The sequence below is a fragment of the Meriones unguiculatus genome, chromosome 19 (genome assembly GCF_030254825.1).
Source record: "Meriones unguiculatus strain TT.TT164.6M chromosome 19, Bangor_MerUng_6.1, whole genome shotgun sequence".
Classification (NCBI taxonomy): domain Eukaryota; kingdom Metazoa; phylum Chordata; class Mammalia; order Rodentia; family Muridae; genus Meriones; species Meriones unguiculatus.
This window is the reverse complement of record NC_083366.1, coordinates 55,557,653-55,582,871: the sequence shown is the minus strand read 5'-3', so window position 1 is coordinate 55,582,871 and position 25,219 is coordinate 55,557,653. Positions and strand designations below refer to the sequence as shown.

Below are 25,219 nucleotides of genomic sequence, written 5' to 3'. Positions count from 1 at the left end.
TTAAAAACTACATTCTTATTAGTTTTTTTGAAATTTTCATGCAGTGCATTTTCAAAATATTAACTCTCCTCCCCTGTACTTCCTCCTAGATCCATTCCTTTCCTACCCACAAAACTTGTGGTTTTTTTTTTTTTCTTCTTCTTCTTTATAAACACATCAAGCTGAAGTTGTGCTTCCCATATATTCTTGATTGGGTATGCACTCACTCAAGCGTGATTCTGCTATACATGATCAAACCCCTGGTCTCTCTCCCTTAGAAGCTCTCAGCTACCAGTAGCTTTTCAGCCACGCGTGTCCACCTCCTCTCACCAGGCTGTGATTTTATCTGGCTTCATCTTGCAGGAGTCATCATATATGTGTGTCACAATTGATATGAGTTTACATGTGCAGGTGGACAGTTGTATCACTGTTTCTTTGTAGTCATCCATCACTCCTGGCTTTTTATAAAAAGAGATTTTTTATGGATTCTTTGTGAGTTTCCCATCATGCATCTCAGTACCGCTCATCTCCCTATCCCCTCATATCCACCCTTTGCCCTTGCAGCCTCCCCCCACAAATAATGCACACTCACACATGTACACACACAAAAGAAAACAAAGCAAAACAAAAGCAAAAACAAAAACAAAAACCAAAAGTCCAAAGCATAGAAGTTGGAAGTTGTAGTGTATCAGTGTGTCCGGTAAGTGTATCTGTCTGTCCACACATCTTTATTTGCAAATGTCCATTGCAATGACTCATTAGTGTGGTTCGAGGTCTCTGGCTTCTGTGACACCATTGGGACTCCTGGTTATCCTGTTGTTGTCCAGTGTCATGGCAATCCCACATCTTTGGATCAGCAGAACTGGCCTTTTCATGCACCGCAACTATTGTAGATGATTTGGGGGTGGATCAATTCAGAGCCCTGGATCTGGACCAGCTCAGCTGGTCAGGGTACCAACTCTCCCTTATCCCTACTACGAGGGTGAACTCTCCTGCACTACTCTGGCTAGGCCACCCAACGCCAGAAGAGCAGGGCAAGCTGTCCTGCTCTCATGCACCGGGGCAGCTCATGAGCAGCCATGTCTCCAGATCTAGTTCCACTGTGCTGCTGAAGTAAGTCTTGGGGCCCGCTCTCGCAAGTGTTGCAGTTTGTGTATGATAGGGTTAACTCTCCTGCTCTCAACCACGCTGGCTCACCCATGCCTTTTCCATCAGGGCCAGCTCCCCTGTACTGCCCAGGCAAGGTGCAGAGCCCAGACTCCCAAGAGCTAGAGCCAAGTCATGGCAGGAGAGTAGTGGGGCCATCTCTCCCTAGCTTATACTGTCACTGCTAGGGCCAGCTCCCCCTCACCCCCACCAGCAGGGCCAGCTCTGCTGTGCTGCTCAGGAGATGGAGAGGGCCCACTCTCCCGAGTACAGCAGCTGGTGGGGAACAGGGACAGCTCTCCTGCTCTCATGGCCCTGGGGCCAGCTTTCTCAACCACCAATAGGTGGTGAGGGGCGAGGTAGGGGAAAGCGTCACTCCCACACCCACATCACCTCATGGCAAATGAGTGGTAGGGCCTGCTCTCCCGAGTGCTGCAGCTGGCGAGGGGTAGGACCAACTCCCCAGAACACCATAGCCATATGGTCTCCCTTGGGCTTCCCTAACTAGCGATGCCCCCATGTTCTCTAGTGGTAATATGAGCCATGGATACCAATACCAACTCCTGTGTATATGTAGCCGTGAGCTCAGACGTAGCTCAGGCTGAGACTTCACCATAGCCCCAGGTGGCAGGGCTGGCCATCCACAACACTCTACTCTCCACCCTGAACTCTCCAGTTCTGTCTCTCTTCATAATGCTCACTTCTCTTTCTCTCCCATCCGACCGACACATACTCCAGCATTGTGGTGGCTCCCACTGCAGGAGGGCCATATGGCTGACAGGCCTCTGGGTGACATCCTCCACTGGTGCTAAGTGGTGTGGCCATAGGTGGGTGTCTATATGGCCTGCCTGTGCCGTGCACTGGAGGGCAGGGCTGTGGGTGGTGTGGCAGCCTGAAAGTCTGTCTTCCTCCTCCTGTGCTGTCCTGCCTGGATTTGATTTGATTTTTATGAGTTCTAGGCACAAAACTGCTTTGGCCACCAAGCCAGGCATCAGGCTAGGATGAACAAAGGCCTGTCGTTTGATCGGCCCCTGACCTATAGGAGACACCACCAACAAGATGTCTCTTTGTCCATTGTGGGGTAAGGGCATTTATAGCTTTTATTTCAGCATGCTCTACCTTAAATGGGACATTACATTATCCCTTCTGGGGCTCAGGGATCTTTTGGCATTTTTTGTTAATGAGGCATACATTCACATAAATTAATGTTAGCTGCTGTGTGGTCTGTTTTCCTGGATGAGTGGCATCACACCATTCTTCTTCACTCTCGGTGTACCATAACCTGGCAAGGTAGGGATGTAACAGGCTTGGTTTCTGAAGGGAAAGGGCTTCTACTTAGGAAATGACTCTCAAAATCTTACCTCTAATAAGGATTCAGTTTAACCAGAAAAAAAAAAAAAACAAAAACCACAAAACAGAAAAGCATATGGGAATCAGCTTTTGTTTCATCCTTATGTTAAACAACTGAAGACAGTTTACTTTATTGTTTTAAAAAAATACAAGCAAGATGGAAAAGCTCTCTGTCACATGATAAAAACACAAGAAAATAATCCACCAAGTTATAAAGTAGTATTCTTTCATGGGAATCTTACCATTTTGTGTTCTAATTGTGTACTCTTGATGAAGAGTTTGACTTCTTGGTGACTCGGTGTCAAACTCTTGTTTGTACGTCAGTGGTCAGTGGGAACAGGACCTGCATTTGCTCATTATGACCAGGAACACAAGTTTGGTAAGCCGTATTAAAGTGCTTTAAGTAATCTGAAGAGCTGCGTAAAAGCAAGTTATTATTATTGTTCTATTTTCATGATTAAACCCTCAGTTCAGGTCAGACTCATTTGTCCCTTGGTGGAGCTGTTAGGACGGTTGGGGTGTCACATGCAGGAGAGCGCTCTGGGGCTTAGAGAATTTGGATCCCAGTTGTTCTGATTCTGTTGTGTGACGTAGGAGAAGCTGATTTCTCTTAAATATGTAGCTAAGATTGATGAGATGTTCAAATTAAAACAAAATGATCAGAGAAATAAGTGAAGGCTTCAAGGAGTCTCAGGTCCTGCTAAGCATGTGACAAAGGTAAGACGGGGAAGGAAACTATCCTAACCCCTCTGAATGAATGGCTGAGAATCTGACAAACAGTTGTGGAAACAGTTGTTGTTTAAGAAAACGTAAATTTCACAGAGGGAGGAATTTTTTTAATGTGAGGTTGTAGATGCGTGTAGTTTCAATGAAAGTTTATTTTCCAAGCAGTTTGTCATTTCTCAATCTCTGGACATAGCCTGCAAGGGACAAGTATCCTAGTGTGTGCTACTTAAGTACTGTAGCTAGCTGAAAGCTTTTTTCACTCATTCATTCATTCATTCATTCATTCATTCATTCATTCATTATTTTTCTCAACTGTTCTGTCTTAGTGTGTGAAAATACACATAGTAATTTAAAACATTGCTATTTAAAACAATAACAAAACCCTGCGACCCAATATTAGAAGGGGATTAAAGGTGACGTTAATGATGCATAACTAAACTACATATGGGTATTTAATATTTACCAACTGTGATGAGCTACTTAAGTACTCCTGTCTTAAAGGATTCATTGTTCATGATACACTACGGTGAACGGTCCCCTCAGAGTTAGGAAAGCAACCTCAACGATGGTAGTGTTAAATCACTTGCCTAAGGTCCTATAAGTAGCAAAGGTCCTACAAGACCACACAAAAAACCAATAGACCCAACCTCAGAAAATCCCGAGGGAGCAAGTGAGGAAACACATATCTACCCCCCTGAAATAACTCATGTTGAGAGGTAACAGAACATTAGGATATACGATACTTTCAGAACTCTGCCTAATGGAAACGTCAGCAGCTTAACCAATAAAGATTTCTGCAGCAGAGAACCCCAGCGAACGTTAATGTGTTTCCCCAGTTTTTTTTCCAGTTTCCCTAAATTAACAATTTATGGGGAAAAGGGTTTATTTACCTCACAGTTCTAGGTTGTAGTCCATCACAGCTGGGAAGTCAAGGCACTGGGGCTTGAGGCAGCCATCCACAGTCAAGAGCAGAGCTGTTGTGAATGGGTACCTCCAGTGCTCGGCTGCCTTTCCCCTTGTCCTTTAGCTCAGCTCACGAAACGGTCCCACCCATATTCAGGATGGTCCATATTCAGAATGGACCTAATTAGGAAAATCCTTCAAAGGTGGATGCCATTCCCGTGGGCCAACCTGATCTAGACAATTCTCCATGAGCCCCTCTCCCCAGGTGATTCCGGGTTATGTCAAGTTGGCAGTTTAAACCAACCAACACATGGGTCTCAAAGGATGATCATCAAATTCAATTAGTTGTTCCAATATAAATGCAGGTATTCGATCTTCCATGATTCTGTGGTTCTAGGTCAAACGGGTTCCTCACATTGAAGACTTAGAACTAAGGGAAAGCATTGAGTGCAGTTTCACGTACTAGTTTTATTTTTAATACACGCTGTCCTCGAGGCGTGCAGAGCTTAAGGAGAAGTGACAGTTAATAGGGTAGCAGACTACATTCAGTGAATCAGTTAATGACTATTTATAATTATACTACTGATTCAGAATAAATTACTCTAAACCATCCGCTGCATCTGCTAATCATGTGAGTTACTGCAAAGGGCCTTCCATATTTAGTGAAGCACACTGTGGCTTGATGTGCAAGCAGCTTTTAAACTGAGTCCACACTTGTGGCTAAGCTACCCAGTGTCAGCCAACCACAATGGCTGTCACCTCAGCCTATTAAAATTACTGTCATGTTAACCAATCCCATATTGAAGGCTGTCAAATTTTTCTCCAATAAGTCAAATGCCAGACATCTCTGTATGTAATTTCTTTTTCTTTTTCTTTTTCTTTTCTTTTCTTTTCTTTTCTTTTCTTTTCTTTTCTTTTCTTTTCTTTTCTTTCTCTCTTTTTTCTCTTTCTTTCTTTCTCTCTTTTTTCTTTCTCTCTCTTTCTCTCTCTTTTCTTTCTCTCTCTCTTTTTCTTCTTTCTTTCCTCCTCCTCCTCCTCCTCCTCCTCCTCCTCCTCCTCCTCCTCCTCCTCCTCCTCTTCTTCTTCTTGTCTTTCTGCCCATAAAAAGAACCAACCCTGTCATGAGATTGGGTGATGTGTGAGCTGGCTTTACCCCTCAAAGGCTATAGCTCCTTGTAGACTGGGCCCCTGAGCATTAACTGGTTGTTCATATCCTTGGTTATTGTGAATGGGATTGTTTCCCTAATTTCTTTCTCCACATCTTTGTTGTTGGTAGTATAAAAGCTATTGATTTTTGTGCATTTTTGCTGCTGACAGTATTTATCATATTTCTTGGTGGAGTTTATATAGGGTTTATTTATTTATTGTTTATTTGTTTATAACTTATTAAAATCACTTTATTTTTATTCAACGTGTTTACTGTGCCTGTGGAGACCAGAAGAGGTTATCAGATCCCTGGAGTTGGAGTTACAGGCAACTGTGAGCTGCCTGATGTGGGTGTTGGGATTTGAACTCCGGGGAAAAAAAAGAATTGCAAATGCTTTTAATTGATGAGCCATCTCTCCAGTCCCAAGTTTGTAGAGCATTTCTATTAAAAGATCATGCTATCTTAAAAGGGGGGTATGTTGACTTTCCCCATTTGCATTCCATTTCTTTCTTTCTCTTGCCTTCTCACTTAGTCAGGGTCTCACAGCTGTAAGGTTTAAGAGTGGCTGTTCTTGGGTACCAGATCTCATTCTTGGTTTTTAGGGGAACATGTTCACTTTCCCCATTTAGTGTGATATTGGCTCTGTTGTACCACATACAGGTGTTACTGTGCTAAGATGCTCTTCCTGTATTTCTAGTTAACTTTAGGGATCTTATCATGAAGAAAATTTGAGGCATATCAAAGGCCTTTTCTGCATCCATTTACAAAGACCCTGTGATTTTTTATCTCTGAGATTAAACACATTTAAATTTTTTTTTATTTTTTCTTTTATTTTTTTTCACGTTATTCATTATGTATTCTGATTGAAGCCCCTCCCTCAATTCTTCCCAGTCCCATCCTTCCTCCCTCTTCCCCTTATCTCCTTCTTCTAGACCATGAGGGAAAGGGGAGTTCTCCTCTTTTGCCATCTTCCCATAGCATAGCAAGTCTCATCAGGCCTGCCTGTATCTTCTTCCTCTGTGGCCTGGTAAGGCCACTTCTCCAGGGGCAAGTGATCAAACAGTAGGCAACTGAGTTCATGACAGAGGCAGCCCCTGCTCTCCTTACTCAGAGACCCACATGGAGACTAAGCTGTGAATTGGCTACATCTGAGCAGGGGTTCTAGGTCCTGTCCATGGATGGCCATCCTTGGTTGGTGTATCAGTCTCTGCAGAACTGCATGGTCTCAGATTTTTAGCTTTGTTGGTCTCCTTGTAGGGCTACTGTCTCCTCCATGTCCTTCTGTCCCCACCCCCCTCTTAATCCATAAGACTCCCTGCACTCTGCCCAAATTTTGGCTGTGAGTCTTTCCCTCTTCATTTGTGTAGTAACTTGAAGAGCACTGATGTTCATTCTTTGAAAGTCTGAAGGAATCCAACAGGTTTTCTGTCCCATCATGGCCTTTGTTTTCTTAGAAGAGTGTCTTGGTTTGTGCTATGTCTTAAAATTTATTTGTATCCAACTGAATTAACTTTGTAGGTTGTATGTGTCTCAGAGTTTATCTCTTTCTTCAAGATTTTCCAGCTTTGCGGATCATGGGTTTTCAGAATAGCCCCTGATGATACTACAGATTTCATTTGTATATGTTTCAGTGTTCTAGCCTTCATATTTAACTTCATTATTTTGTGTCTTTTTTTTTATTAACTTATTAAAGAGTTTGTTTACTTTTTTATTCTGAGGGAATCACCTCTTTGTTCCTCTGATTCTTTGTATTGTTCTTTTATTCTCCATATCACTAATTTCTGCTCTAATCCTCCTTGTTTGCTTTTCATCTACTGGCTTTGAGTTTTGCTTGCTCTTATTTGTCTAAGGCCTTTATGCACAAGATTAATTATCTGAGTTTTTTGAGTTTCATGTAAGAAGTGACAGCTTAAAACCTTAAAGCCTTTGCTGGATAGCTCTCAAATGCTCAGATCACTTTGAATTTCCTTTTCATTTTATACTAAAAAATTGTTTCTGTCGGATTTCTTCAACAGCCCACTGTCTGTGACTGTTTAATTCAGCTCCCATGCATTTATGTGGTTTGCCATTTTCCTTGCTATTGATTTTTCATTTTATTCCACTCTAACATGAAGGGCTAGGAGAGTTATTCTGATTCTTCTGTGGCTAAGACTTGCTTTGTGGTTTTACAGATGCTCGTTTAGGAACTTTTCTTGGGTGGCTGAGAAGGGTGTTGGCTGTGCAGCTGTTGAATGGACTATTAGCAGAATGTGGATGTTTATTAGGTCCTCTTGATTTATGGTGCTTTCACAATAGGAAGTTTCTCTGTTGGATTTGCATCTATAGGATTCCTCCACTGAGATGAAACCATCCCTTCCTTATATAGATCCATCTTTTTCTTTGTGCCCAGTAATGTTTGTTTTGTTGAATTGGTAGCCCCAATATTTCATGCATAATATTCATAATTGTTATGCTTTCTTGATGGGTTGTTCCTTTAGTCATGTGTAGTGGCTTTCTTTATCTATTCTGGCTAATTTTGGCTTAAAGTCTGTTTTGTCAGATATAAGTTTAACTCATTTTTTGCTTCATTTGCTTGTTATATTGACTTCCTTCTTTTTATTTTCAGTTTCTAACCTTCCTGCCTTTCTTCTTTTCTTCCAGCCTTCCTTCCTCTTGTCCCCTCTTCCTTGACTGTCTTTCCTTCCTTCATTAAAAAAATATCAAGTCTGTCCCCCATTCCTTCCTTCAATCCCCCCACATCATTCCCCTACCGTTCCCTTCCAAATTCATGTGTCGTTTTGTTTAAACCCACTGAGTCAATTCAGCATCGCCCTTATAAGCATGAGTGAAGGTCTACTAGAGCATGGCTAGCCTCTTTTTAAGAAGCCATGTTCTTAAAGAAAAATGGCCCTCCCAGGGACCTCCATTGCCAATACCTCCTTAGCTAGGTGTAGGACTGTGTGCTCACTTTCCCTCTCCATTCTAGGATTTTTGTCTAGCTTAATCTTGTACAAGCTGTTAAAACTGCTGATCACATATGCAAATGCCCTGCTGTGTCCAGAACATAGTCTTTTATTGTAGTCTTCCATCCCTCTAACTCTTCCAGTATTTCTGCTGCCCGTGATCTGGTGATGCCTGAAGCAGTGTGAAGGACACAACCCATTTAGGGCTAAATTCTCAGCGACCTCTTATTTTTCTCATGCACACCAGTTGTGGGTTTCTGTGGCAATTGATGTGTATAGCTAAAAGAAGCTCTCAGATAAAGATTGAGAGATGCACTTACGTAAGAGTAAAATAAGAAATCCTTAAGAGTCCATTTGATACTATTCCATTTGGTAGAATAATAGTAGTTGGTTCTCCCCTAAGGCCTATTACACATATTGTCACAGGTTCTTGTCTCCAGTAACATGCAGTGACAACAGCATGAGTTCTATCTCGTAGAGTCAGCCCCAAGCCCAGTCAGAATATGTGTTTTGTTGTTCCCTTCACCTGATTGCTGTGACTGAACTAGCAGAAATGCCCTGCCTGGCTGATGCCAGTGGAGCTCACAGGTTTCTCAGTCATCAATCAATCAATCAATCAATCAATCATCGGATCATCAATCATCAGTGATCAATCATTGATGATTGCTCTTCTCTTCCTATAGCTCTAGTACCATGAAAGCTAGCCAGTAGGGATGGACTTCTGGGCCAGTACCAGCTTAACTTTTCCTGGTTCTTTGACTTAAGTATTGGGTGTCTTCAGCAAGAGAAACTCACCATCAGGTTTTAGGGTTGACGAAAAAGAACATCAATAGCCTACAATGTTTGGAGGCCTATGGAATCCCACAGACCAACAGCTCCACAAATGCTAACCCATTCTGGTTCTGTTTTTTTTTTTTTAAATCTAATAACCTATGGTGACTAGGAGGGGCAATGTTTGAAGGCAACTTCATTTAAACCTTTTTTGCTATAAGTGTATGTATGCATGTATTTTAGGGAGCTTCTACAGTAGTTGCTTTCTGCACAACTCTCAGAAGTCTTTACTGTCACTTATCCCTCCTCTACCTTTCCCATCCTCCACTTGCTCAGTCCTTCCTGCTACATAATTCTCTGTTGCTCCCTTCCTATCAACTGGACTTCATCTTCCTTCTCTTGAAAGTTTCCCCTTGACATTGCATAACACAAGGGTCTCACTTTGTATCCCTAGCTGGTATGGAAAATTACTAAGCAGACCATGTGGCCTAGAACTCACAGCTGTCTGCCTGCCTCTGCATATCCAGGGTGAGTCCTGGGATTAAAAGCAAAGAGTGAGCTGCCATGTGGGTGCTGGGAATTGAATTCTGGTCCTTAGGAAAAACAAACAGTGCTCTTAACTACTGAGCCATCTCTCCAGACCCTAAGATTTATTTATTTTATGTATATGAGTGTTCTATCTGCATTTACATCTGCCAGAAGAAGGAATCAGTCCACATTATAGATGGTTGTGAGCCACCACGTGGTCGCTGGGAATTGAATTCATGACCTTTGGTAGAACAGACAGTGCTCTCAACCACTGAGCCATCTCTCCAGCCCCTCACTCATAAGTGGATATTAGACATATTATATATATATATATATAGGATAAACTTACTAAAATCTGTACACCTAAAGAAACTAATCATGATGGAGGATGCCGGCTAAAATGCTCAATCCCCATTCAGAAAGAGAAAAAGAGATGGACATCAGAAGAAGGAGAAAACAGGGAACAGAACAAGAGCCTGCTACAGAGGGCCTCTGAAAGGCTGTACCCAGCAGGGTATCAAAGCAGATGCTGAGACTAATGGCCAACCTTTGGGCAGAGTGCAGGGAATCTTACGAAAGAAGTGGGAAACAGTAAGTCCTGGAGAGGACAAGAGCTCTACAAGGAGAGCAACAACACCAAAAAATCTGGGCACAGTATCTGAGACTGACCATTGATGGAGAACACTTGCACAGATGTAGCCCATGACAGTTCAGTGTCCAAGTGGGTTCCATAGTAATGGGAACAGGGACTGTCTCTGACATGAACTGATTGGCCTGCTCTTTGATCACCTCCTCCTGAGTGGGGAGCAGCCTTACCAGGCCACAGAGGAAGACAATGCAGCCAATCCTGGTGAGACCTGATAGACTAGGATCAGAAGGAAGGAGAAGAAGACCTCCCCTATCAGTGGACTTGGGGAGGGGCAAGTGTGGAGAAGGGAGAGGGAGGGAGGGTGGGACTGGGTAGGGAGAAGGGAGGGGCTTATGGGGGAATACAAAGTGAATAAAGTGTAATTGATAAAAATTAAAATTAAAAGAAAAGAATAAAAAAGCAAATAGTGTCATTCCTGTATTTTTCATGTTTCTGAGTTTCTTAATGACAATAAATAGTTAGACCTTGTTTTTAATTGAATCAGCTTCTCTGCCTATTTCAATTGAAAAGTTAATCACTTTTCAGATCATTAATTAGAAGGTGTTGTTGATTCCTGTAAGTTTTGTTCATTTTTCAAATTAGTTAAATTACTGCATCTTCTTCCTCTTCTTTGTCCTTTTCCTTTTCTCCCTCCTCCTTCTTCTTCTTATTATTGAGACTCTTCCTTCCTGCCTTCCTTTCTTTCTTCCTATCATATGCAACAATGACTTGTGGTCCTGAATTGTTTTGGTTCATGCTTGTCATAAAGTGTCTTATTTTTAATTGATTTATGCAAGAGATACACCTATTGGATATAACTTTCGGTCGGCAGTTGCTTTCTTTCACGGTTTGAAATAGTTCTATTTCTCCCTCTGGATTTTAGGCTTTCTTTCACAGGCTGATGTGACTTCGATATTTTTGCCTTTGCAAGGGAGCTGCATATTCCTATACAGCTCGAGCATAGGTGGCTGTTGGGTGTGCCTGTCCCAAGGCATCTGTGTGTGTGTCAGAGGACCACTGTGGGAGTCACTTCTTTCTTTTTGTTACGCAGGTTCTGGGATGGAACCAGACTGTCAGGCGTAATGGCCAGTGCTAGACCTACTAACCCTACTGAGTCATTCTCCCTGACTTCTCATGGAGGCTTTTAATAGATGTCAAATAATGACAAATAACAATATGACAATAATGACAAAACATAATAAATTTTGTCATTTTTGCCTACAGTGCATTGTGGACAAGTCCAGTTTGATCTTGCGTATTTGGCATTTTACCTTTTTAGTTTTGAATGTCCATTTACCCCCTGGATTCATCATTTTCCCATATTTTTTCAATAAATAAGATTTTCTGTATCTTCAGTTTTTCTCTCAACTCCTTTTTTCCCCCCTATGCATTCTGAGGGTTGGTCTCTTAACTATGTCCTAGAGTTTTTGGAAGTGATGTCTAAGCTTATTTGCTTATTTTTCTTTATAATGTTAAATATTGTTTAAATATAAAAATCTGTTCTGTTTCTAAATAATGAAAATGTTTACTATGAAAATGCCAGCAAGGTATCTTTTTCTAATAGATGATTTCTTGGTCTATCAGGAAGCATGCATCAGATTTAAGCTACTTATAAGTTTAATAAAGTAGCTTATCATATTTAGCTTCTTCATTCTGGTTTCTCTTTACTTCAGGACTGAATTTTCTCAATTATATCTGAGAAAATTATTTCTCCTCATTTTCTCAATTATATCTCTCATCACTTCAATTCATAGTAAAAAACTTGAAATATTTTTTTCACAGCTGTTCATTGTCCAGGTAATTTTTTTGTTGTCCTTTTTTGGTGGTTGTCATACTGTCAGCACTCTATCATCAAACTATGTATTTCCAATCCCCAGGTAATTATTTTTCTAATGACAATGGCATAAACTTGAGTTGAAAGGAAAATAAGCAACTGAAAAATCTTTGAGCTGTTATGACATATGTCACCTTAGATAATTCACCTAATTTCTGAAATATCAGTATTCTAATCAATAAAGGGAAATATAAACCGTATCATATTATGTAGTATAACAAGTCTTGTAAAATATGATGAGATAATAAAACTATTAGTTATTAAGCTATATAAAATCCAGTATATGCTTAGTCAGGAAATTCCTGACTTCTACCCATTCAGCATTTGATTCTACAGTACATTATACCTTGGCTCAAATATATTTTATGGCTCTGCTTTAGTCAGAACTTTTTATAAACAAGGATTTCTATATTACCTACGTAATAGGTATATAAGTATATGTTAAGTTAATGCAAAAGAGGAACTATTTATTAAGTACCTAAAGTGAAAAATAACTATGCAAAATTAAAGCATTGAAAGACTACGTGGCAGGGGTGACATCACTATTTCTTTTTTGTTTTGTTTTTATTCACTTTATATCCTGGTTGTAGTCCCATTTCTCCTTCCCTCCCAGCCCCACCCTCCCCCTATCCCTACCTCCTTCCCTATTCCTGGGAAAAGGGGAGCCCCCTTTCTCACCCACCGCAGCTCATCAATTTGCGTCAGGACTGAGAGTGTCCTCTTCCCCTGTGGCCTGGCAAGGCAGTACCACCCGGGCTAAGTTATAAAAAAGCTGGCAAGTGAGTCCGTGACTTATGCACTCCCCAATTCCCTTACTAGAGGACCCACATGAAGCCCAAGCTGCCCATCTGCTACATCTTTGTAGGGGGCCTAGGTCCAGTTCCTGCATGGCCTTTGGTCAATGCCTCAGTCTTAGCAAGCCCCTCTGAACCCAACTTAGTTGACACTGTTGGTCTTCTTGTGGAGTTCTTGTCACTTCCAGGTCCTTTTCTCTTTCATCACACTTTTCCACAAGACTCCCTTTGCATCACCCAATGCTTATAGCAGAATGTCTATTACTAATATCCAGAATCTGGAAACAACCCAGATGTCCCTCAGCCAAAGAATGGATAAAGAAACTGTGGTACATTTACACCATGTAATTCTACTCAGCTATCAAAAACTAAGAAATCATAAAATTTGCAGGCAAGTGGATGGAACTAATAAAGATCATCCTGAGTGAGATAACATGGACCCAAAAAGACACACACAGTATGTACTCACTTACAAGTAGGTTTTAGCCATATAGTACAGGATAAACATGAGGCACAAGCTCAAAGATAAGTAACAAGGAGGATAAGTAACAAGGAGGATGCATAAATCTCCCTCGGAAGGGGAAATAGAATAGACAGACATAGTTGGGGAAGAAAGGTAACAAGATAGGAGAGGGGGCGCAGAGAGTTGTAAGGGTGGAGATCAGACCTGGGAGAGTGGGAATGAGAGAACAGAAGGCTTGTAGAGAAAAGAGAAACTGTGGGTGGGGGTATCTCTGACAAGCTGGAGACCTAAGTCAGGGTAGGCTTCTGGGAGGATATGAGGAGGATTCAAGCAGAGAGTCCTAGTAGCAGAGACCATAGAGACTGAGGAGGGCATCCTCTAATCAGACTAGTCTCTTAGTAGAGGGAGGGGAACGCCAACCTACCTACAAAAACTTCAACCCAAAACTTTCCCTGCCTACCAGATATGTAGGGATAAAGATAGAGCAGATAGAACAGAGATTGAGGGACTGCCCAACCAAAAGCCCATCCTAAAGGAGAGTGCCAACCCCTCAAACTATGAATGACACCCTGCTAAGCTTGCAGACAGGAATCTGTCAGAGTTGTTCTCTGAGAGACTCTACCCAGCAGCAACCTCAAAAGAGATGTTGAGACTCATGGCCAGATATCAGTGTTTTTTAAAGAGATTCTTATCTATTTGGTTCAGCTGTCAGAGGAGCCCTCTAGGGTTTTACTTGGCTCTGTGAAATAATTTATAAAATACCTTTATGTGTTATCTGGAAAAATCTGTGTTGATTCTTCGACTGATACTCTTTGGTGTTTGTAATTTTATTATTGCACAATTAGTTCCCCACACTTGAATCTTTCTGACGGTTTTTGGTCTATAATAAACTTTTCAGTCATTTATATACATAAGGGGGACTTTGAATTTGCTCATCTGTAACAAATATACATATTTATCATTAGAATATTTATATTATATTAGAATATTTGTTATTAGGAATAGAAATACTAAGTATTCCTTAAGACGAATAACTCCATTATGATGGGGATACTTAAACAAAAATTGTATGTTTGAAAATACCCATGTATATGATGCTTTCAGAGCAAAAATTAACAAACGTTAAGAAAGTTCCTTCACACACTTTCCTCATCTTTGTATTATTTTAGTGAAAATTATCTATACATGGCCATTTGTAAGTGTGTATGGTTGTCTTCACTCTATTATCCCTAAAATGAAATTTGCATAACCAACATTGACCACTTGTGGTGAGAAAGAAAAAGTTTGTGAAATGCAGTGGATAATTCACATTTTAGAATTGTCAATTAGCATCATACCTTAAATGAAAAAATGAGGTTATGGATAAATTTTGTAAAGAACCTGAACTCCTAAATCTTTGATACGTTTATTCTAGTTTAAGCCAGGAAATGACTAATCATGCTTCTATCTCGCTGCATCATTTAGTAGGACTTCACAACTATAGGGACTCTGCTAGTGTGATAAAATGTGTTACAGCATCCTGGTGACTTCTGTGATGCCTCTTTCTGTCTAATTTTCCATTCACTGTGAAAGAAGGTAGCATATGTCCACAAGATATGTTGCAGAAGCATATATTCAAGGCTGTGCTGTTTAATTCATTTTTTAAAGTGTGTGTGTGTGTGTGTGTGTGTGTGTGTGTGTGTGTGTTCTGGAAAGAGCATGGTGGTGCATGTTTATAATCCCAGCATTGCGGAACTTAGGCAGAAGATACCCCAGGCTATGAGACAACGTGTCTCAAACAAAAATGAAATAGAAACAAATGCATACAGTATTCCAAATGCACAAATAGGTTCTGAGCTGTAGGGTTTTCTTTTGGGGGGGCAATTTAAAACACAGACTCGATACAGTATAGCTACATTAGGGATCTATACAGAGAGAAAAATTTGACCGGGGCAAAGATGCTGAACTGCAGGGTAAGGATTGTTATGTAAAAATATGTGACTCCCTGGCTGAAGATTACATGCCAAAATAATCTACCTTATTTACCCAAAGGTTAAGCTAAAAATAAAATATTTATATTCCTCTGCCTGGTTCCCATTTCCCCTAACTGGTTCTACTGCTGGCCTGTGAAGGAGGTCCCTGTAGCAGCTTAATAAGAAACTTCTGGGTATCGTTAAAGGAGGAGCTGCTCATGGCTGGCTGTTAGTTTTGTAAAAAGCATGCAGAGCAAACCCCAAAAACTCCTACTTTGTTTTGCATAAGACCTCAACCCAAATAACATCAGCACAGTTAATAAAAACCGTAGTCACTTTGTGTAATATTCAGTTTGTGCTCTAACTTAGCCAGCTGTCCCTTAAATATGCTTTCCCAAATGTTTGTCTAGCAGGACCCAGTCAGAAGCATCTAGTGTAGGGGTTCCTCTGTCCAGCAAGCTGGCCTGCCATCCTGAGTGGATTAGCTGTGCTGCAGACATCCCATAGACACACTTGACTACCGCTTCCTCCTGGAAGCAATTATTCATCTTTGAATATTTCATTTTGTTTTCCCTGATACCATGTCTATAAAAAGACAGGATATGTGGAGAAACAGTTTGGATGGCATTAGGTCATTGGTAGTTACATTATTTAGTTGAAAAGCAGAAAGCGTGACTTTGTGTTTAACATTAGAAACATATTTTCCCCGTTTGGCCTCTAAGATATGTCCCATAAAGCAGTTATTTTTAAAAATAAGTTAGAGATTCAATACATTTGGGGAATTTGGTTTTCATGAACTTATAATATATTGTGCTCTTCGGTCCTTAGGTTTCACACCTCTCTGTGCTACTTCAAGGGATTTTGTTTTTTTGTTTGTCTTGCATCTGATTACACATTTCTGAGAATAACATGACAAATCATGTATTTTCTTGACATATGTATTTTGCACACCTCTGTACATACTGGGTGCGCACTGCTGTCATTAGGATGTGGTTTGACTGAGATCCCAAAGGCTCATGTGCAGGATAATGGGTCTCCAGGTTCTGGGTAGTGGTGAATCTCTGAGAAATGAAACTGCTCAGAGGGCAAGTAGAATACAGGGCACCACCCGTGGGATGGACTAACGTCCGAGGCAGCTGGGACTCTCCTGGGACTAGGGTAGTACTGAAAGAGTGGGCTGTGAGGATGCTGATCTGTCCCGTTGTTGTGGACATTTCTGTGTAAGGATGCTTCCCTTTTTCACTTTTCTGCCATGCAATTCATCTAGTAGAAGTCTTGCCAGAGGCTGAAGAGATTTCGGACTTTAGAATTCCAAAACTGTGGGTTATACCAAGCCTTTCTCTATAAACACAGCATATTTTCTTTCTTTTTTTTTTCTGTTTTTCTTTTTCTTTTTATTAATTACAGTTTATTCACTTTTTTGATCAAATTTTCACATTTTTTTAAAATTTTTCATCAATTACACTTTATTCATTCTGCATCCCCCCATAAGCCCCTCCCTCCTCCCCTCCCAATCCCACCCTCCCTCCTCCCTCTGCTTGCATGCCACTCCCCAAGTCCACTGATAGGGGAGGTTCTCCTCTCCTTTCTGATCTTAGTCTATCAGTTCACATCAAAAGTGGCTGCATTGTCCTCTACTATGGCCTGGTAAGGCTGCTCCCTCCTCAGGGGGAGATGATCAAAGAGCAGGCCAATCAGATTATGTCAGAGGCAGTCCCTCTACACATTACTGTGTAACCCAATTGGACTCTGAACTGCCCTGGGCTACATCTGTGCAGGGGTTCTGGGTTATCTCTATGAATAGTCCTTGGTTGGAGTATGAGTCAGAGCAATGAAAATATTCTTTTTTGGTTCGGGGATGGGACCTTTATTAGTTTCAAAGAGAAGGAAGTATGTCATGAAAAAGCAAATTAAAAATAACTTGAATGGTATTAACTTACATGTAACATTTCCTTATATATTTTAGTTAATTAATTTGGAATTTTTGATGTTTTCTGGCTTTTTTTTTAAATAAAGAGATAATAAAAATCAATCTAGGAAACAGGATTGTAGATAACATGTGTCAGGTAATTTCTATCATGATGTAAGTCCCTTGTGGAGGGTTTGTGTGTATAATTCCTTTGTTTGTTCATCTTATCACATAATTAAAAAATATCAAGCCTCTAAGGTTAATTCTTCAATCTGAAATATTTTCTCAGGGCCATTAGTTGTATAACATAAAACGTAAGTGCAATATTAATCTTTCTTCTCGAATTGTTTGGACTAAGAAATGCCCAGAAGGTAAGTAAAGCATGTCTTTGGGCTTGGCTCTGAGAACATTTCTAACAAAGACCAACCAAGAGAACAAGATCCACCTTGAATTGGAGTAGTACTATCCCATAGGCTTGCTGCCGCATTGAAATCCAAGAGAAAAGAAGGAATTTCCAAATAATGCAAGCAAAAGCATTCCCCCTCTCTGCTTCTGGGATATGTGAAATGAGCTCCTCTGGGCTGACACACTATCCCATAAACAGAAACCTCGGAGACTAGAAGTCAAAATAACTATTTCTTCTTATGATGCATATGCTATCTAACCACAGAGATAGAGAGTCTGACTAGCCGATTTTCTTTAGTGAATATTTCTGAAAATACTTTTTTTTTAAAAAGAAGATTTTTAGGTAGTTTGTGCAAGAAATCTGAAAAGTTCAGAGATGCAGGATAGAAAAATCTATAGATGGCTACAATTTAAGCTTAACAACTGATTATGGTGGGAGCTCAGAAGACGGGAATGCTGACATGATTGACAGTAAGGACTGTGGCCTTCAGGATGGATGTGAGTGCTTCTGTGGGTACTGCAATAAAGGTCATCTATATTAAATTGTAACAAACAACTTATCTATATTTTGTCCTTCCCTTGAGACTTTACAAGACAGTGTTGATGTTGAGTGATGAGCTAATTAATTTGGGTGAGGAACTTGCCAGGCAGTCCGTCTTTACAACAACATCATCATTGCTACCTGTTTCTAGCCAGGCTTATAGTGCAAATTAGGAGCAGAGAGCAGAAGACTTCTGTACTTTGGTCTGACAAGTTGGTACAATGGACTATGACAAACATTGTTTTTAATTTTACTTTGTCTTTCTTCCTATGTGATGTATTTGTGTACTCATGTATGTGGTGTGTCTGTTTGTGTTTGTGTATGTGAGTGATATGGAGGCCAAAGTTTGACTTTGACTGGTTTCCTCAATCACTCTCCACATTATTTTTCGAGACAGGTTTCTCACTGAACCTGTGGTTTATCCAGGAGAACACACAAATTGCTTATCTAATACTAAATACTAACCATAAAAGCATATATATATATATATATATATATATATATATATATATATATATATTTAGCCTTATATATACTGAGCAGGTTGTACTTATGCATTTAGGAATGCATGTGTATATGACATATATGTATATATATATGTGTGTTTGTATACAGATATGTATATTAAAATCAATTGATGGAAAAAGAGGCCATGAATTTTAAAGCAAGCAAGGAAGGGTATGAGAGAAGGTTTAGAAGGAGGAAAATGAAGGGGAACATGATGTGATTATATTTTATTCTCAAAATTAAAATTAAGAATGATATTCTATAATTTCTCATTATTTAAACCTTTAACTTTGGATTTTCATTCAGTGGCATTCATTTCAATGATCAGAGTAGAGCTCTTAAGCATATGCACATGTATACTTGGCATATTCAAGAATAATGCATGTGCATGATTGATATATGAAGGATTAATATGTCAACATTAATGGTTAGTACATACTACTTAACTATGCATAATTCTTTGGGGAAATTTTAAATGCTTGAAAGACCAGAGAAAATATTTTATGTAAAATTGGTAGCAAAACTTATGTAGATATTTATATTACTTGAAGAAACAAAAGATCTGACAGTGACCTTAAAGGGCATTTTAATATTTAATGATTTACTTTTGCTACTGATACATGGAGTTTTAAGGTACAGATGACTTGCTGTATAGACTTTGACTACATATGTATACACACATATACATGTTATATATGTGTGTGTGTGATCCTTACTTTGACAGAAGTTTCTTGTGTTTACTAATAATTTATAGACCTCTGCATTTCTTATCTTTTGAAAATGGATGTGTGTGTACCCTTCTGGTTTTTGTTAACATTTTTAGTGATTATATGAAATGATGGGTTCCATGATGGCCTTTCCATACATATCTATCATTGGACCTGTACTGTCCATAGCTTCTTCTTCCATGCAGGTGTATAGGGGGAAAGCTGTGCATAAGATTCCCTTCAGTCTCCAGCCTCAGGCAAACTTGGGAGTCTTAGACTGCATCATGGATGGATTGTAGATAATGACTCTAATCAGGTGTTGGTTCTAACACTGGAACATGGTTATCACAAAGCCCAAATCCTCTGGGACCTTGAAGATGCTCTGTGAACTTTAAGGAGAACCTGAGTGAAGGGCCAAATTATCTCAAGAAAAAAATGTGACAAGAATCCTTTCAGTCTTTCAGACATGGGGAGAAGCCTTCCTGTGTGAGAAGAACAAATTTTTATTGCAAAATGGAGAAAATATAATCATTCTGAAGGTGTGTCAGAGAGATAGGTAGCCAACTGCGTGCTGCAGTTCTGAAGGAAATATAGATCATGCTTAGAAAATGGATGGTGGAGATAAGGAGATTCCAAACCTGAGACATATGCATGCCGTCTGGTAGATTCTTGCTGCTTCTTGTAGAAAAATGTGATGGGACAGAGATAAACTCAAGGTAAGAGCCAAACAAGTCAAATCTTGAAGACTGTGAAACAATCAGCCTCTCACACAGCAAGCAACACCGAAATGACTCTGGAACGAACAAAGACTCTGGCTCGGGAAGTCAAGAGGGCCACCGTTGAAGCTTTTGTGAGGGCCACAGAAGTATCAGAAGCAAAGCCCCAGAATACTGTTCATGGAGAAGAAAGACAATCCATCAAATAATACTAGATTTCTAGAGAGCCAAACATATCGTACCTCCAGTTGACAAGGAACTCTGAGACAGCTGATGTTTCACATAGCCAAATGAGGCAATTGTCAATAAAACCCACGGGAGACTTTACAAAGCCAAGTAAAAGGACCAAAGGCCTCATCAGATGAGGATGGCTCAAGCTCCTTAGAATCACCAGCAGGAAGCAGGATGAGAAACCAAGTGACAGAGATAGACCACTTTCACGAAAAGACAAATGGAAACATCAGGGGACAGCTCATGAACACATGCTGCTAATATGTATTGAGAGGTGTAGGAAATCAGCAGGTTAAAGTACCTAAAGTTACTAAAAACAGAAGGAAAATTCAAAGCAAGGAAAATTCAAAGCATGGAATTTAACCGGCAAAGGCACAGAGCCACAGGGACCCGTTTCCAGACCTTGAGACTTTATCAGAGAATATGCAAAGTCTGTTGGTCAGGGTTTCATAGCCACAGGAATCGGTGACCCCGGCCAATGACTGTGTCTAGCTGTGTCCAGCTCTTCCTCCCTCCTCCTCATAGAAGATGTCCATTATATCTGCTATACCGATATTAAGAGGCTATTGTTCTAGTGTAATTATTTCTCATTTTACTTTGGAAATGGGTACACGACTAAAGTACTGTGGTATCTTTAATGCTCCATATGTGTAATCATGTGTCCATGTCCATATTGTAATACCATATTATACTATGTTAGGGGAGAGTCCAAGGTGGGAAAGGAGAAAGAGAAAAATGAAAGGGGATAGATAGACAGACAGACAGACAGACAGACAGACAGATAGATAGATAGACAGATAGATATGGAGTATGATTGAGTTAGGGTTAGGGTCGGGGTTGGGGTTAAGGCTTGGTTCGTAAGAACTAGAAATAGTGAAGGAAATCTGTGTGAATATCCATCAACAGTCTTCCTTTGGCTATGCTATCCATTGCTCTGTGATTTCCCAGGCAGCAATTATGTGCGTTAAGAAATTCAGGCTTCATGGAAATGCAGCTACCCGACGTGTAATTTCATTTTTCTTATTTGTGTTGGGGAAACATAACCTTCAGGTCTTGGTATGATCTGGTCTTAGAGAGTCCAGTTGCTCACAGATACTTCAAGTGTGTGCTAAATAAATTTTATAAATTCGGCTTTCTTTCTTTTTTTTATCTTCTTCCACACAGAATTTGAAATTTGAAAGAAAAGGAATCAGCCAAGACATCCCCATGTCATCTTTGAAGAAGGAAAAAACATTTGAGAGGTATGTTCCTTAATGTTAAGAGTTTGTGTAAAGTAGTATACCCCTAAGTTGATTCAACTAGAGGGTCAAGCTTTGGGGAACTATACCCCCATATCATCCTGGGACAGATCAGTATCTTTCATATTCAAGATGTTGGAAGATGGGCATTCTAGCCTTGTTGCAGTACCTGGGGCCATGTTTGACTGATCTCTCAAAAAGTGTTCATATTCTTGGGCCAGTATAGTAACTTCCAAGCTGTGGGCACAGCAGTCACTTTGCCCCCTGCAGGTGTGTGTTAGGAGTCAGCTTTCAGCTGGGATGGTGTCATTTGGAACACCAGTGTCTACCTGTCCTGTGTGTCCTTGAACAAGGCTGTCAGCATACTTCACCATCAGTATCAGTATCAGTAAGGCAGGAATGATAACCCCCTGTTGGGTCTCCAGGGCCTTGATTGAGGTGAGGAAGAAAGTATGTCTGAAAGAGTTCCTCTCAACGTGCTGAACACTCAATGTGCATCACTCTGAGAACATCGGTGGTTCTCAGGAAGGATGAATGTCACCCCAATTTTGCAACATGTAGTGACATTTTGATTATGGAAGCTGGCATAGTTAGGTAGGTTGTCTAGGCATATTCAGTGAGCCAAGGACAGGATCCCACCAAACAGCCCTGAAGTACACTGAGCAGCTCCCACAACGAAGAGTTACCAGGTTAAAAATGTCAACGGTGCTGAGGCTGAGAAGACTGCTGTGTATACAAGCTGTCTCTTTACCACTACGTCCCGGGTGAGTGTTCTGACCGCACTGCAAATAGTGCAGAGTGGAGCCCGTCTCTCTGAGAAGGCTACTTAGTGTCTGAGACACTCGCCACACAGTCAGGATTATATGTCACTAAAGTGTCATTTCTATGCTCAACTAAAGACCAGCAGAACACAGAATAGCATCCCTTCCACGCCCAACGTTTCTAATGATAGGGCTTTGTACTAGGGAAATTGCCAGGGAAGTCTGTAAACTCTACATGTCGGAGAGCCAATTCCAGGCTCATGTGCAACTGCAGAAATAGAAACTAACCTAAACAGCCATCAATAAAAGGACATTTAAATATATTACAGCTGATAGCATTAAATGCTAGAGACACCTGAAAATCTAACTGTAGCAAGTAGAAAAGTATGTACCAAGTAGAAAATAGAAGTTATAGTACTTACAGCATTGGTTTTACTTTGTATTAAAAAATAAATAATTTATGTTTCTAGTCATGAAGAATAGAAGCCAGTATTTTACAGAAGTCATATCTAGTCTGTAGACTAGTGGGGAGGTTTTAACAATACAACACAGCACATAGACAACCAGATTTTTGTAACTGCAGTGTGCACACACTCACACGGCTACAAAGTATTCGTAGGAGCTGGAATGACAGCTCAGCGGCAAAGAGCAAATACTGCTCTTGCAGAGAAGGCTTAGGTTTAGTCCCTATTAACCACATTGGGTGAGTCAGAATTCACCTGCTACCCAAGCTTTAGGTCGGTGGTTCTCGACTTTCCTAAGACGGCAACCTTTTAATATAGTTCCTCATGTTGTAGTGACCCCAACCATAAAGTTGTCTTTATTGCTATTTCCTAACTGTAATCTTGCTACTGTTATGAATCATAATGTAAATATCAGACACGCAGGAGATCTCTGAAAGAGCTGTTTGACCCCCAACAGGGTCATGACCCACAGGTTGAGAACTACTGCTTTAGGTGTTGTGACACATTCTTCTGGGCTCTGGGGACACTGCACGCACATGTACATACCCACACACGCACACATTTAAACACATAATTTAAAATGAAATAAATCTTAATAAAAATAAGGTATTTGATAAAAAAAAACTAATAAACCCAAAATATATCCTGAAGACGTATGGCTGTCTCCGTCCCTCCCATCACTTCTCTACCCCACACAGCACAGAGGCTATGTGCATAGACTCCGCATTATATTCACTAGTGTAAGTCAGGCAGCATTGACTTTCCCTGGAAGGAAGCCTGTGGGTGTAGGCTTGACGCAGACACCGCACCATTGTAAACAAAGCTCTTGAGCATCTCTGGGTTTCAGCATGTGGGAGGTGGGCTATCTCTTAGAACTTGGCTTCCTGTGTGTGTGGAGAATATCTGTACGTTCATCATCATGAAGTTAATAATGCTTGGCCAGAGGGCGAGACAGGAATGATGATCCACTTTGGGTCTTAGAGTTTTATTGCTGTGACGCGACATTATAACTATAGCAACTGTCATAAATGAAAGCTTGTAATTGGGTCTGGTTAACAGTTTCAAAGGGTGAGTCTGTTCTTGTCATGGAGGGGAACATGTCACCATGTAGCTAGACATAGTCCTGGAGGAGAATCTGAGAGTTCTATGTTCAGATCCAGAGGCAGCAGGAAGAGAGAGTGACATTGGGCCTGGGCTGGGTTTCTGAAACCCTAAAGTCCACCTCCAGTGACATACTTCCTTCAAGAAGGCCATATCTACCCAACAAGGCCCAATCTTCCAATAGTGACAATCCCAGTGAGCCTATTGGGGCCATTTCAATGCTTTATAAGAGCTCAAGTCAGCAACCTCTGGGTACCTGCTCCCTTGTGCTCATACCTTTTTAACTTTCAGGAAATAACTTTTAGAAAACCCTTAGTTACAAAAATGTGTGCTTGTTACCAGAGACCATATTTTCTTTTAGTTTTTTTCTTTCTTTCAGGTGATAGTGATAATAATGAATGTAGCATCTAATTATTCAGATTAAAATTTTAGGATATTTCTTAGCCCCTTGTGATTCTTACCAAGGGAACAAAGAAAGACACTGAGGGAAGCCATATCATTGCGGTTAATATAGGATGTTTGATGTTTGCTAATGAAATCTGTTTACCTTCATAACTGTATAATAGGGCCATTAAAGACAATAGATACAGTAGTTTAAAAGTAATAAAATTTACAACAAAGTGTATTTAATTTGAAATTGAATTGCCAGCAAATGGGTGTCCTAATGAACCCCTATGTCAATGCAGATCTAACCACATTAAGGGAGATAATTTGTATCACAGAAACTGAATCAGCAGTGAGACCCCAAAAGGCTATTTTTCTGGTGGGGGTACAGTCATTGTCACAGATGGCCCTGCTGATGGAATTAAGCTTTAAGTCAGGAGAAGAGGGAGATAAGATCCTTCTTAATTCAAATGCATTTGGGAAAGCAGGCAGATGATGTCAGGATCTGAGAAGTAAACAAACAAAAAAGTCAACAACAAAGAAGAGTCTTGAATAAAGGGAGTACACATGAATAAGAGAGCAAGGGGCTGTGGAACTTTTTAAGGAGAGAAATGGATCTGGATCTCTGGCCCTGGCATTAAAGCCATCAAATGTTTATGTCATATCGGCTAAGCATCTATTTTAAATAGACACCTTTTCTCAAGGTTTCATGAACAATTTGTAGGATCAAAGAAGGATGGATAGAAAAATGAAAAGACAAGAAATCTTATCAGATATATATATGGCCTTCCATATCTGTGGTTTCAACTATGCATTCAGCCACTTAAAGATGGAACATACAGTTAGATTTATGATGGCTTTAGTCTTAGTGAGCCTTAGAGAACGTTTGCTCTGTTGCTATGCTCTAGAAATGATGGGACATAACAGCTATTTAATATAAATTTTACATTCATGAAGCATCCCATTAATAAACCATCTGGGGCAGCGATTCTCAACCTCTGGGTCCTGATCCCTTTGTGGCTCAGATGATCCTTTCCTAGGGGTTGTCTAAGACCATTGGAAAACACAGATATTTACATTACTATTCATAAC

At 40.4% G+C, this 25,219-nt stretch overlaps 1 protein-coding gene across 1 annotated transcript in view; it reads left to right on the top strand.

Annotated features, from left to right (window-relative positions):
* The window catches only part of LOC110559926 (uncharacterized), a gene marked incomplete at its 5' end in the record, with an annotated part of 297,183 nt that overhangs the window by 49,688 nt on the left and 222,276 nt on the right, over positions 1–25,219 (top strand). Inside the window, one exon of the mRNA XM_021655579.2 lies at positions 21,344–21,420. Coding sequence (XP_021511254.2) covers positions 21,344–21,420 — 77 coding nt within the window. The remainder of the gene's footprint in view (positions 1–21,343; positions 21,421–25,219) is intronic.